Source organism: Magnolia sinica, chromosome 14, assembly GCF_029962835.1.
Source record: "Magnolia sinica isolate HGM2019 chromosome 14, MsV1, whole genome shotgun sequence".
NCBI lineage: Eukaryota > Viridiplantae > Streptophyta > Magnoliopsida > Magnoliales > Magnoliaceae > Magnolia > Magnolia sinica.
This window is the reverse complement of record NC_080586.1, coordinates 72,938,386-72,951,554: the sequence shown is the minus strand read 5'-3', so window position 1 is coordinate 72,951,554 and position 13,169 is coordinate 72,938,386. Positions and strand designations below refer to the sequence as shown.

Below are 13,169 nucleotides of genomic sequence, written 5' to 3'. Positions count from 1 at the left end.
TGATTTTGATATCCATTGGTTATTCATGTTCTCCATGTTTAAAAATTAAAAATAAAATAAAATAAAAATAAAATAAAATAAAATAAAAATCCTTCAACTAGCTGCCAATTGAGACTAATTTCGAAGTATTTAGGAGTATTCGATGAAATGATCATCACATACGCTCTAATTCCGAAATTTTAGTCTAGGTGGTCCAATTTGGGAAAAATTGGAGAAATTTCAAAATTTTCCTAATTTTTCCAAAATTGCTTGCAATGTTGCACTCCAAACATGAAATCAAGCATCTATGAGGGCTGATTTACTGATTTGTTAAGTCCTTGTCAATTTTCAAAAAATAAATATCATTTTTAATTAAAAATATTGATTTATTTTTTTTTCAAAATTTCCCTTCAACCAGCTGTCAATTGTGACTAATTTAGAAATATTTGGAAGTGTTTGATGAAATAATCATTACATATACTCTAAATGTTATGCATTTAATTTGAATATAGTTGCATTAGTTCAATCAGACAACGCATAGCTTAGGACCCTGTACAAAGGAAACCTATTAATTGCACTTCTTTTTTAAGATGTTATGATTTAAAAGTGTATATTATAGTCTTTTTTAACAATCCCTGAAGTTTCATTAAAAAACTTAACCATTTCCCCAATGTTTCCCCATGTTTCCCAAAAAGTGCGATAAATTACTCGATACAAACGATATATCATATGCGATAACCGATACGTATCTATATCCCAAGGGTGAGATACGTAACATGATACCAATATTTCGAACATTGAATATAGGTGATCTCCGGCTTAACATGAAGCACATGACACACAGGATAATCCCTCATAAATACATAGAGAGAAGATCACATCCAACCAGCAGATAATTCCCATCCTTTCATATGTGTACAACATCCAACCCATCCAAAAAAGTTGGCCCCACCGTGAGGATCACCTTGAGAAAAAAAATAATTAGTTTGATCCCTCATCAAGTGAGCCACGCCTGCTTCTCTAATTGTATTAGCCACTATCAATTGTTTTCTATGTTGTGGCACACCTAATGAATGAATGTGGCTGATTTTAGCACTAGATGATCTTCATGGTGATGGTTTGGAACTTATCCACCAGTTGGGCAGTGACTTTATCGTCCAACTAATTGGAAGTGAGCACTTCCCAAATAAATAAGGCATGGTCCTATTAATTTGCGGCAAGGTGTTCTGTATCCATTACGATACGGCTGCAAAGGCCAATACGTAGAGGTAACAGCTGTGGTTGTTACACGATATGGGGGTGAAACAGAGCAGTTGATTTTTTGGGACCGTATTGGTCGTTACAGGGCATAATGACCATTACTCCTGTAATGGTCAAAAAACGGTCGCTTTTTTCTATTTAAATTCATTTTTCTCCTCAATTTTTCACTTTTCTCATTCCAAAAACTTTTTTAGGTTATTCTACAACAAATTTTGACCACTTTTACTATAGTTTTTAGGGTTTAAATCATATATTGAAGTGATTTGGGCGAATAAAAGCTTGGAGGGCCATTTTTTCAAAAAATCAAAAAAGTGGTATTTATGCTTCTTCTTTCTTTCAATTTCTAGTTCTGATGCTTGACTGTGATGTGTAAATATTAGAGACACATAATCATGTTCATAAATTCACCAGACAACTAGATACAACACTCTTACCAAAGAGTGGACCGTTACGCTATCATAAACATGTTCAAAACAAAAAATGAATACATATTTGGAATATTTACATTATTCTGAATTTTTTAAATATTTTTTTCAGAATTTTTCACGGCAAAAATATTCTCAACCATTACGGAGATCATAATGGTCGGTACGCCCCCGTATCGGTAATGGTGGTGACCGTTACAGCCACCATTACCAATACGGAATACCTTGATTTGTGGGGAATGGTGCAATGTGAAATCCTGATAGCAATCCTCAGATCAAGACAGGACAGTGAACTTTTTGTGATGTGCTGGTATAAAGTGAGGCACACTTCCATCGCCACCAGAGATCAGATGGCAATCATATTACCCATAGTGAAATTTAATTATGAGTGTTCATGCCAGATCATTGACCTTCTTTTCCCTAAAAACTATATAAAAATTTTGAGAACATGCATGCATGTATACAAGTACCAAACCTGCAACCGCGGAAACCAAGCATCGGATTTACTTCAGACAGCTTTTCAATTCTTGAAAAAACTTCATCTTCAGTCATCCCAGTATCAGAAGATAGTTCAGAAACAATCTCGTCAATTTCACCTTCTGGCAGAAACTCATGGAGTGGAGGGTCCAATAGACGGATCGTCACTGGAAGACCTGAAATTCCAACAATATTGAGGTATTCAAAAACAGCAATACAGTTTAAAAGTATTGTATCACCAAGCACTTGTAGAAAGAACTCCCTGAACAGGATATTTCAGTTGATGCACTTTTTTCGTGTAAGTTCTAAGACAAAGTGGCAAAAACACAATAGACAGGATCAAACCAATCCATACAACAGGGCCCACTAACGTTACATCAGATTTTCATTTGGTGGGTCCCACTTTACAGTGTCAATGAAAGAACATCTAGGCATTTTTTGGTTAAACAGTTCTGAAATTATAATTCCCAAAAGACAATGAGGCATATATTATGCATTAGATATTTATCCATGTATTAAAAATCAGTTAACTTGATAAGAATAAGAAATATACCATCCATTGCCCGAAATATGCCTTCAAAGTCGGATCTTTGATAGGGCAAGAGGAGGTCTAATGCTGCTTTTCTCTGTTCAAGAGTCGCTGCCATTATCATCTGTCTCACAGCTTTTAGCCTTTCATCTGAAGCAAAGAACTGAGATCCCAACACATGAAAACAACCATTGATTTACAACTTGGGTTGCATAAAAAAGCTCATAACCTTCAAATAAAAATTACAGAAATTGGTCTTGAAGATTTCAGTTGTAGTATAAGAATGCACTCAAGTAAATTCACGAAACAGACGCATTGAAGTTCATATGTTTGTTGTTCCATAAAGATGAAAATACACTTTTGAAAGACATCCTTTAACCTTGAAGGTGTATGTGTATTAGAATTTCCTGTTTAAGTCATGTAATTATTAGAAAGTCCGATATACTTTCCATAATTAAAAATTTGGAGGTTTCAAATGAACGAATATCTTTTCTATTTACCATGTGCTCTGTCCTACAAAGTCCGATCCCTTGTGCACCATTGTTTCTTGCCGTTAGTGCATCCCCAGGTGTGTCAGCATTTGCCATAACCTATCAGGACAACCCAATTCATGTAAGACCTGGAGGAACCATACATTTCTCTCTACAAGTATGAGTATAGGATACAATTTGTCTAGAACATGCCGAATAACCAGCGCATGCACTCATCACAGGTGGTGGTCCCCAGAATCTACCTCCATCTAATCATGATCAAATGGTGGTTATTTAGCATATGTGCTACACACTAGACCATGATCCAATTAATAAATAAAACAAAATTTATCAGAAGTTGTAGGAAAGTTTTGAATGAGTGTGATACCTTGAGATACCTTAGTTCATCAACCCAAGACATGAAGGTCCCCAAATCGCCACTTAGAGCTGGAGGTGAGAGCGGTTGCTTCCCCATGATCACTTCTCCTGTCGACCCATTAAGTGATAGCCACTCACCTTCCCTAAGCACTTTCCCCCCAATCACAACAACCTGCAACATTAATAGAACCACCCATGTAAATGTTGCAAGTTCCCATATCAAAAAATCATGTCATCATCTTACCTTGTCCGCATCATTTACACGGATCTCTGAGCATCCAGAAACACAACATTTTCCCCAGCCACGGGCAACCACAGCTGCATGAGAGGTCATGCCACCTCTTGCAGTCAGAATTCCGGTGGCTGCGTGCATGCCACCGACGTCCTCCGGACTAGTCTCTGTTCTCACCTTCATCCATGACAGACCATAATCAAACTCGAGCAGTGGATAATAGGAATCGAAAGAAAGAAAGAAAAAAAAAGTAACAAATGACTAACATGCCCCCTTTTTTCTCATAATGAAAGAATAAACCCTGTTAGTAGGTGTCGAAAATGGCAGCAGAAGCAATTAAATTACATCTTCCTTGAATATAATGATAGTAGGTACAGAAATTTTGAGTTCGGTGAAGATAACTGAGGAATTCTTCTTATTTTGATCAACATTCAATGCCACTTACACAAATTGGTCTTAGGAATTTATGAAGGAAAGCCATCCAACTTACAGAAATAACAGAAATAGAACATACCAAGATGGCACTCTTTCCTTGTGCGTGCCATTCTTCGGCATCGTCAGCACCGAAAACAATCTGACCCACTGCAGCCCCAGGTGATGCAGGCAAGCCCGTTGCAATGACTTTGTCTTTATATGCAGATGGGTCCTCAAACTATTTCAAAAGAAAATGACGGGAGATCATCCAAAGCTATATATCAATAAATATGTAAAGACAGAGACATGCATATATTTATAAGTAGATTCATAGATAGCCAAATGAGGGGCCATCTATATATTTTAACAGTATGGATCTTTTGGTATTTTCTTTTGTACAATACCTGTGGGTGGAGAAGTTGGTCCAGATGCTGGGGCTCCACCATCTTGATGGCAGAACGAATATCGACAAGCCCTTCCTTCACCATGTCCACAGCAATCTTCACTGCACCTTTTCCAGTGCGCTTCCCTGATCTGCATTGCAACATCCACAGCCGATTTTCCTGAATGGTGAATTCAATGTCCTGCAATCACAAGAAAAACCTATATAAAACTTTATTTGTAACATTACAAGTCAATTACATGATAAACCCTGACTTTTCTAGGGGAGCCATGCTTTTCATCAAGTATAGAAAGTACTATTATGAGTTACAGAATATACAAAATCATGAAGAGAGAACATGCTACAAGAGCATTAATCAAAAGAAACTCTCTAATACAAATGAATTGTAAATTAGGAAGTCTCACCATCATATCTTTATAATGCCTTTCAAGAATTTCACAGTTCTCCACTAGCTCTCTATAGGCTTCTGGCATGCATTGCTTCATGACATCCAAGTCCTCTGGCGTTCTAATTCCGGCAACTACATCCTCCCCCTTTTTAAATACACGTTTAAATCCATTAATATTGTTTCAACACAACAATGGGAGAAAATACACGAGTATGAAGGCTTTGATATCTACAGTGTCACCCACAAAACTAATTACACCATCTATGGCAGATTGAAATGGCGTTAACACATACTCACAAGATCAGATATCCCTGCTGACCATATAGATCTTTAAACAATAACATAAATATCACTCTTGTTATCTACTGACAATTTCATCTTGTTGGAAGACAATTCTAGGATTTTGCCTAGATGTGTACGAGTCTGTGTTTAATTTGTTGAATTGATGCACTTTATATGCATACATGTACATGTACCTTGAAATAGTACATGCATTATTCATTGCACGTGTAGGATGTTTAGGGTCTTGAGCATGCATGTATTTGATAGCATTGAAAATTGAGCATTAGTCTCTTAGGTTTTGGTGCACACATTAAGAATTTTTTTGAAAATAGTGTATGTTGCATAGGAAAAATAAAATAGTTGCTTACAAAATAGTAGGTGTTAAATGTTGATAAATGGGTTGGAGAGGCTCATTTTGTAAGCATGAATAATGAACGCAAGTATGCAACTTAAGTTCTCCGAGCATCATCTTCTTCTCATCTATAATTTTCTCTCCTTTTCCTTTTAAACACTATAAGTAGAAGGCTAGAAGAGCCTCCAAAGTGGTATTAGAGCCATGTTTTGGGTCTTGACTGGGTGTTAGAAACTTCTAAGGAAGTAGAATCCATGGCTATAAACAGCAGAACGATTCAGCCTGCAATTCCCATTTTTGGAGGGGATAATTTTGATCACTGAAGCATTAAAATGAAGACTTGTTCCAAGCTCAAGGGTTGTGGGAGATGATCGCAACCAGTTATCAAGTTTAACTGATCTCACATCTCAAGGTATCCCGTATCGGTATCGGTTGGCGTAACGGTGTCCTCCAAAACCGATACGGATACGAGGGCGTAACGGCCCGTAACGGCGCAAAATTTTTTTTTTGCCAAAAAAATATGAAAAAATATGGATTAAATCCAGAATATTCTAAGCATTCCAAATATGTATTCATTTATAAATTGGAATATGTTTATGGTGGTGTAACGGTCCACTCTTTGGTGAGAAGTTGTATCGGACTGTCTGATGAATTTATGAACCAGATAACCTGAATTTGACTACAAAATTCATATATTTAATTTTCTAACTATCTACTATCAATGATAGATATATTAGAATGAATGTAAAATGAAAATATCTTACATCAGGTGTTTGCAATTATTTTTGAGGAATTTCTCGAACATACCTGTGGTCTTGTGCAGTGTGGTGCACCATGCACGTGACTGTGATAGTGTAATTCCTGTCTATGACCTGTCATCCTCAAGTCAAGAATGTTAAAAAAAAATAATTAGTTGTGTCTGATATACTCCCCTGGAACTTGATTAAGGATTACTTGATTGGTTGTCAGGGGAGCTATTTTAAATACAAGTTCGGCAGTGTCAAGTGTGTGCATGGCTTCTTGCAATAATACTGTTGTGAGCTGTCTGCTGCAACAAATACTTTCCTTAACACAAATATATACTCACAAGTCACAATTACAAGTCACCACCAAAATGAAAATCTGTTTTTTTGTGGTTGCTCGACCTCCACATCATCGTCATCGTCACCATCAGGCTGAGGCTGTCCAATAGGTGTAGGTGTTACATATCCATAATATCCAGTGCCAGAAGGAAATACTAGATCAACGAAACTAGAGGATGACTGATCCTGACTAGGCAACGACTCTGACCCGGAATAAGGATATCCACCAGTGCCCGTCGAATAGTCATACTGGTGCCCATACTCAGGCTGTTGAGAATCTTGAGATTGAGAGTGCGTCTGCTGTGATGAGTAACTTGGATTTGGATCTGGATATCTATAATCATATGGATATTGATCAAGAGGGCTACTCCAACATGAATGTGATGGAACAGGCTCAGTATAACCATCATAATTCAATTCACCATAAGAATATCCATCATAATAACCAAGACCATGAGCCTGTTGATGTTCCGAACCTCTCGGACCTGGTGCACCACTAGATGTACCCACCTCCTGCTGGCTGTATCGTGACTCGGTACACTCATAAGTCCGACCTCGTGTACCACCTCGTCATGTTCATCGACATCGTGATCTGTAGGCGGCTATATAGGGCGCTGAGCAACCCAGTGCCAGCACCAGGGGCAGGGGGGTCATCGTCTTCATCCGACACGGTCACGCTACCACTGCTCGTACTCTTTTGTTGATCTTAAGCCGTATCTGTACGTGGCATAAACGCTGCCCCTCTTACTGGGTCCAACACATCTGCACGACTCTCTTGTTGCGCTCTGCGTATTTCTGGGTCATCAATTTCCAATTCTTCACTATCCTCTTCAATTTATTTTTTCCTTGTTTCCAACCAAGGTAGAAGTGGGTCATCCTCATCATAAAAATTATCCAAGTTTATTGGACGGTAGTCTCCGTCATCAGTAGCTGTAATGCTCCTATGATGTCGTCGCATTCTTAGTTTTATATTGTAGTGCATGAAGACAAGTCTATCTAATGTTCTAGTCTGCAATCTATTCCTATTCTTTGAATGAATGAGCGCAAAACAACTCCAATTCCTTTCGCAGCTAGAGGAAGATGTTGTCTGGCTCAAAACTTTTACTGCAATTTTTTGGAGAGCCTTCGTACTCTCTCTGAAATTAATCCACCATTCGGCTGGTTGCAATCTAGATACTGCATGCTGTGCAAGAGCATCTCCAAAGCTACCAAGGCGATTTCCAAATGTATCTAATTCATTTAATGCCTTTATTTGCAGATCTAAGTCAGGCTCTAATCTCTTTATCACATTTTTTAGCCCGACACGAACTTCATCATCCGCAACAAATGATTGGGCATATCTATACCTAGGATTTAGGTAGTAACCTGCTGCATGAAGATCGTGATGGAGTTGGTTTGTCCATCTCTTGTCGATCATCTTCCAATAAGTCTGCCAACTTCTACAATCACGTTGAATTGCAAGCTTTACCTTATCCATGGCATCATATAGGAAGCCCATGGTAGGTGCTTCATCGGATTCAACAAGACGGAGTACCCTCATTAGTGGCTCCATCACCTTTAGGATCGCCTTGACCTTCTTCCAATATTTTTTGTCCCGTATGGTGTTTACAACTTCGACCGGTATTCCTGATGTCTTCTTCCCATGTTTTGTGTTGAGCCATTCTCGGGAAGTGAACATCTCACTCAACTCTTCTCTATGCTGGAATAAACTCTCTAATGCTATAAAGTTTGTTGCGAATCTAGTCGCCGCAGGCCTCAACAACTCTCGTCCTTTCGTAAACTTTCTCATTATTGCAACTACTTGATTATGGTTGTAAATAAACGTCGTCACTTCCCTTGCCCTTTCGACCATTTCCTTAACATTCTTCTTCTTCCTAATATCTTCCAATATAAGATCAATACAATGGGCAGCACATGGTGACCAAAAAAGATGTTTTCTCTTATCCATCAACATATGTCCTGCAAGCTTATATGTTGCTTCATTATCTGTCACAATCTGCACTATATTCTCCTCTCCAATCTCGTCCACAACTTTATCCATTAGTCCATTAATATAAGTAGAATTTTTTGTTGCCTCTGAGGCATCAATTGACTTGTGGTATATAGTTCCTAAGTGGTAGTATACCATGAAGTTGATCATGCTGCGCCAGTCCAACCATCACACATGATTGTGCATCCTCTGGCTTGCCATACAGGTTTAAAGGTAGCCACGTATGCTTTCACATCCGCATACTCTACATCTGTCCATTTCCCCTTAATCTCCTTAGCCGTGGGAGCTTTTATGCCTTCACCTGCTTTTGTTGCTGTATCAATTACCACCTGCCAATATGGAGAATTGGCCGCGTTAGGAGGTATGTTGGCATGTATAAATAACTTTGCTACTGCTCTACCTAATTTCTTAACGGAAGTTCTACTCCACATTTGTTTTATCTTCTTTTGTTTAGTTGATTCTTTCCTAAACATGATTGGATCAATAGAGGGTCTTTTAGGCTTATTTACTTCTTCATCCAAACGTATAGGGGCATCATGTGAAGATGTAGTGACAATGGGCCTAAGTTATCAGCTTTGGAGAGAACATTGTGCATCATTGTGAACCCTCCTTTGGGTCGATATGACATGCAAGTGATTCTCCCATTCATGAAGCCAGTACATGCCAAAACATGCGGCGACGTTCTTCCTCTTCACGAGCTAGACGCAAGCTCTCTCTCCTAGCTATAGTAAGTTCTCGATCTGAATCTTCGTCAGAATCAATAATATCTTCATCACGAATGCCCATATATTCAGGACCAAACACTTCCTGTCGAGCTGCATCCAAAATATCATCTTTCTTCTTTTGTACAGCAGCACGTTTACCCTTCGACTCATCCAAACTAGCTTGCATTAAAAGCATTATCTCTTTCGGTACTCTACCACATGGCGCAACTTGACCCTTTCGATGTGCCAAATGTTGTTTGAGACGGGTAATTCCACCAGTCACTAGTCTATCACAATACTTGCACTTCATTTGGTGCCTAGTACCACCAACCCTCTCACAATGTTGCCATCCAATATCATCACTTACTTGTTGTTGGCCAGACCCAGACATTTCTTTAGGCTTAGGTAGACACTAGATAATTAGATTTGAGTATGAGTGTATGACCTATGTTAATAAAGATGATTTTATATTCTAACTAAACCCTAAGAAACTCCAAGGCAAAACCTGTCCAATATAAGCAAATAAAAACATAAAGTCACTAATTCGAAAATAGAAAAAAATTATAAAATGACACCCCAAATCTGTAAAATACACATTAACATGTTCTACTATGATTAACATATCACATGGCATGATTAAAACAGTAAAACAATCATTAAAAAATTATATTTTAAATTTAAAAAAGAAGGGCCATAATTAATGCGTAAATAGAAAAAAATATTAAAAAATTATAAAATGGCACCCCAAATCTGTAAAATGCACATTAACATATTCTACTATGATTAACACATCATATGGCATGATTAAAACAGCAATACAACCATTAAAAATTGATTTTTTGAATTTTAAAAAAAGGGGGCAAAATGCATGCGTAAATAGAAAAAAATATTTAAAAAATAAAATGGGACCCCAAATCTGTAAAATGCACATTAACATGTTCTACTATGATTAACACATCATATGGAGTGATTAAAACAGCAAAACAAGTATTAAAAATTGATTTTTCGAATTTTTAAAAAAAGGGGCAAAATTCATGCGTAAATAGAAAAAAATATTTAAAAAATATAAAGTGGGACCCCAAATCTGTAAAATGCACATTAACATGTTCTACTATGATTAACACATCATATGGAGTGATTAAAACAGCAAAACAATCATTAAAAATTGATTTTTTGAATTTTTAAAAAAAGGGGCAAAATTCATGCGTAAATAGAAAAAAATATTTAAAAAATATAAAATGGGACCCCAAATCTGTAAAATGCACATTAACATGTTCTACTATGATTAACACATCATATGGAGTGATTAAAACAGCAAAACAATCATTAAAAATTGATTTTTTGAATTTTAAAAAAAAGGGGCAAAATTCATGCGTAAATAGAAAAAAATATTTAAAAATATAAAATGGGTCCCCAAATCTGTAAAATGCACATTAACATGTTCTACTATGATTAACACATCATATGGAGTGATTGAAACAGCAAAACAATCATTAAAAATTGATTTTTTGAATTTTAAAAAAAAGGGGCAAAATTCATGCGTAAATAGAAAAAAATATTAAAAAAATATTAAATGGCACCCCAAATCTGTAAAATGCATATTAACATGTTCTACTATGATTAACACATTATATGAGATAATTAAAACAGCAAAACATATTAAAAAAAGTATAAATACCTATTTTTGACAAATTTATGAAAAATGGCCGACCAAGCTTTGATTCAACAAAATCCGCCAATATAATGTGTTTTTTCCTCAAATTTCTAGCCAAGGTTGGTCGAAATTAGCAGTAGAAGGAGTGAGAAGGAGTTTGGAAGCAAGAAGTTTCGAAAAAACATCAAAAACGGACCTTAAAATGCAAAAAAAAATGGCCGTTTTTCGACCGTTACGGTGCTGACCGTTACGGGTGACCGTTACGCCCGTATCGGCCCCGTATCGGCCGATACAGGTACAAAAATTGGAATCGGCCGTTTCGGCCCCGAATCGGGTAACGGTGCGTACCGTTACCGTTACGTATCGGCCGGCCGATACGTAACCGATTTGGCATTCCTACAAAACAAGATCAATTGAAGGAGAATAAGAAGAAAGATGCAAAGGCCCTTTTCTGCATCCAGCAAGGCATCTTTGATTCTATCCTTTCTAGAATCATTCCATCTCAAACCACAAAGCAAGGTTGGGACACCTTGCAAAATGAGTTCAAAGATATGTCTGAAGTGATTGCCATCAAGTTATCAACTCTACGGAGGGAGTATGAAAATCTAAAGATGATAGACTCAAAAAATAAAAATAAAAATGAAGGGTTATCTTTCTTGAGTTGTGGTAGTGGTAATTCTATTATAATCTATGGGGATTTTATACCTGATAAAAAAAAAAAAGTGGTTCAAAAGCTCTTAATTAGCCTCTCTACAAAATATGATGTCATGGTTGCTATTGTAGCAGAATCTAAGGACTCTCAACCTTATCTTCGATTGAGTTGACAGGTTCTTTAGAATCTCATGAGCAAAGATTGTTAAGACATGAAGAAAAATAAATTAAAAATGCATTTCATACGAAGTTTTTAATTGGTTTGCAAAGTTCTTCCAAGAAGACACAAGCCAGTCCTAGAAAGAACCAAGGCAATCACAAGAGAGGTGGAAAGCTAGTGCAAGGAAAAGGGAAAAATCGAAATGGCAAAATTAAAGATAGATATCCTGAGGTTACCCATAATTTCTGCAAAAAGACTGGTCAAGTAGAAAGTTGGGGTTGGAATCGAGGAAAATTTCATTGTTTTAACTGTAAAAAATTTAGGCATGTGAAGGATTGTCAACTCAAGGATAATTAACAAGCCACAAAATTCACCAACAAAAAGGTTAAAGAAAACATGTTCTTAACATGCTAATTCCCACCCACTTGAAATGAAGACAAATGGTACTTGGACAGTGGATGAAGCAATCATATGATAGGTGATGATTTGATATTCACAAATATCAATTGATCTGTCAGATCTCAAGTCTGCTTGGGAAATGGTGTCATTGTACAAGCCAATGGAAAGGGAACCATTGTCATTGAAACTAAGAAAGAGGTCAAGTATATAAAAGATGACTATCTTATTTCTAACTTGGATCAAAACTTGTCAGTGTTGGACAGCTTGTTCAAAATGGGTACTTTAAATCTTATCAAAATGATTTTTGCATGACTAATGAAAAGAATTGCATAGACCAAATGATTGCCAAAGTGAGTATGGAGAAAAATCAACATTTTCCTATTAATTTTTGATATTTGGTCAATCGTGCACTAAAAGCCGAGACAGTTGATGAATCTTGACTTGGCACAAAAGATTGGGACATCTGAATTTTCATGGCTTGAAGTTGTCGAACCAGAAGAACTTGGTGGATGGTTGACCATATATTGAAGTTAAAAACAATATATGCTCAGGTAGTAAATTGGGAAAGCATCAACTTGCACCTTTCTCAAGAAGCATGTGGAGAGCAAAGGCACCCTTGGAGTTGATCCACATTGATATTTGTGAAAAAATGCAAACTCCGTCACTCAATGCAAGCTTGGCTTTATCATTTTTGTTGATGATTAGACAAGAATGATATGGGTGTACTTAATGAAGCAAAAGTTAGAAGCTCTTTCCATCTTCAATGGATTCAAATCAAAGGTTAAGAGACAAAGTGGTCTTAAAATCAAGATAGTGAGAAGTGATCGAGGTGGAAAGTATGCCTCTAAGGAATTTGACACATTGTGAAGAAGTAGAAATTGAAAGGCAACTAATTGTTGCTTACTCACCTAAGAAAAACGATGTTGCAGAACGGAATAAA

At 36.9% G+C, this 13,169-nt stretch overlaps 1 protein-coding gene across 3 annotated transcripts in view; it reads right to left on the bottom strand.

Moving 5' to 3' along the window:
• The window catches only part of LOC131226167 (pyruvate, phosphate dikinase 2), a 33,875-nt gene that overhangs the window by 5,799 nt on the left and 14,907 nt on the right, over window positions 1-13,169 (bottom strand). For all 3 annotated transcript variants that reach the window (XM_058221893.1, XM_058221894.1, XM_058221895.1), the window contains 8 exons: window positions 4,972-5,100; window positions 4,569-4,748; window positions 4,265-4,402; window positions 3,763-3,927; window positions 3,529-3,690; window positions 3,171-3,260; window positions 2,695-2,833; window positions 2,140-2,317 (listed from right to left, as the gene is read on the bottom strand). In XM_058221893.1, coding sequence (XP_058077876.1) covers window positions 2,140-2,317; window positions 2,695-2,833; window positions 3,171-3,260; window positions 3,529-3,690; window positions 3,763-3,927; window positions 4,265-4,402; window positions 4,569-4,748; window positions 4,972-5,100 — 1,181 coding nt within the window. The remainder of the gene's footprint in view (window positions 1-2,139; window positions 2,318-2,694; window positions 2,834-3,170; window positions 3,261-3,528; window positions 3,691-3,762; window positions 3,928-4,264; window positions 4,403-4,568; window positions 4,749-4,971; window positions 5,101-13,169) is intronic.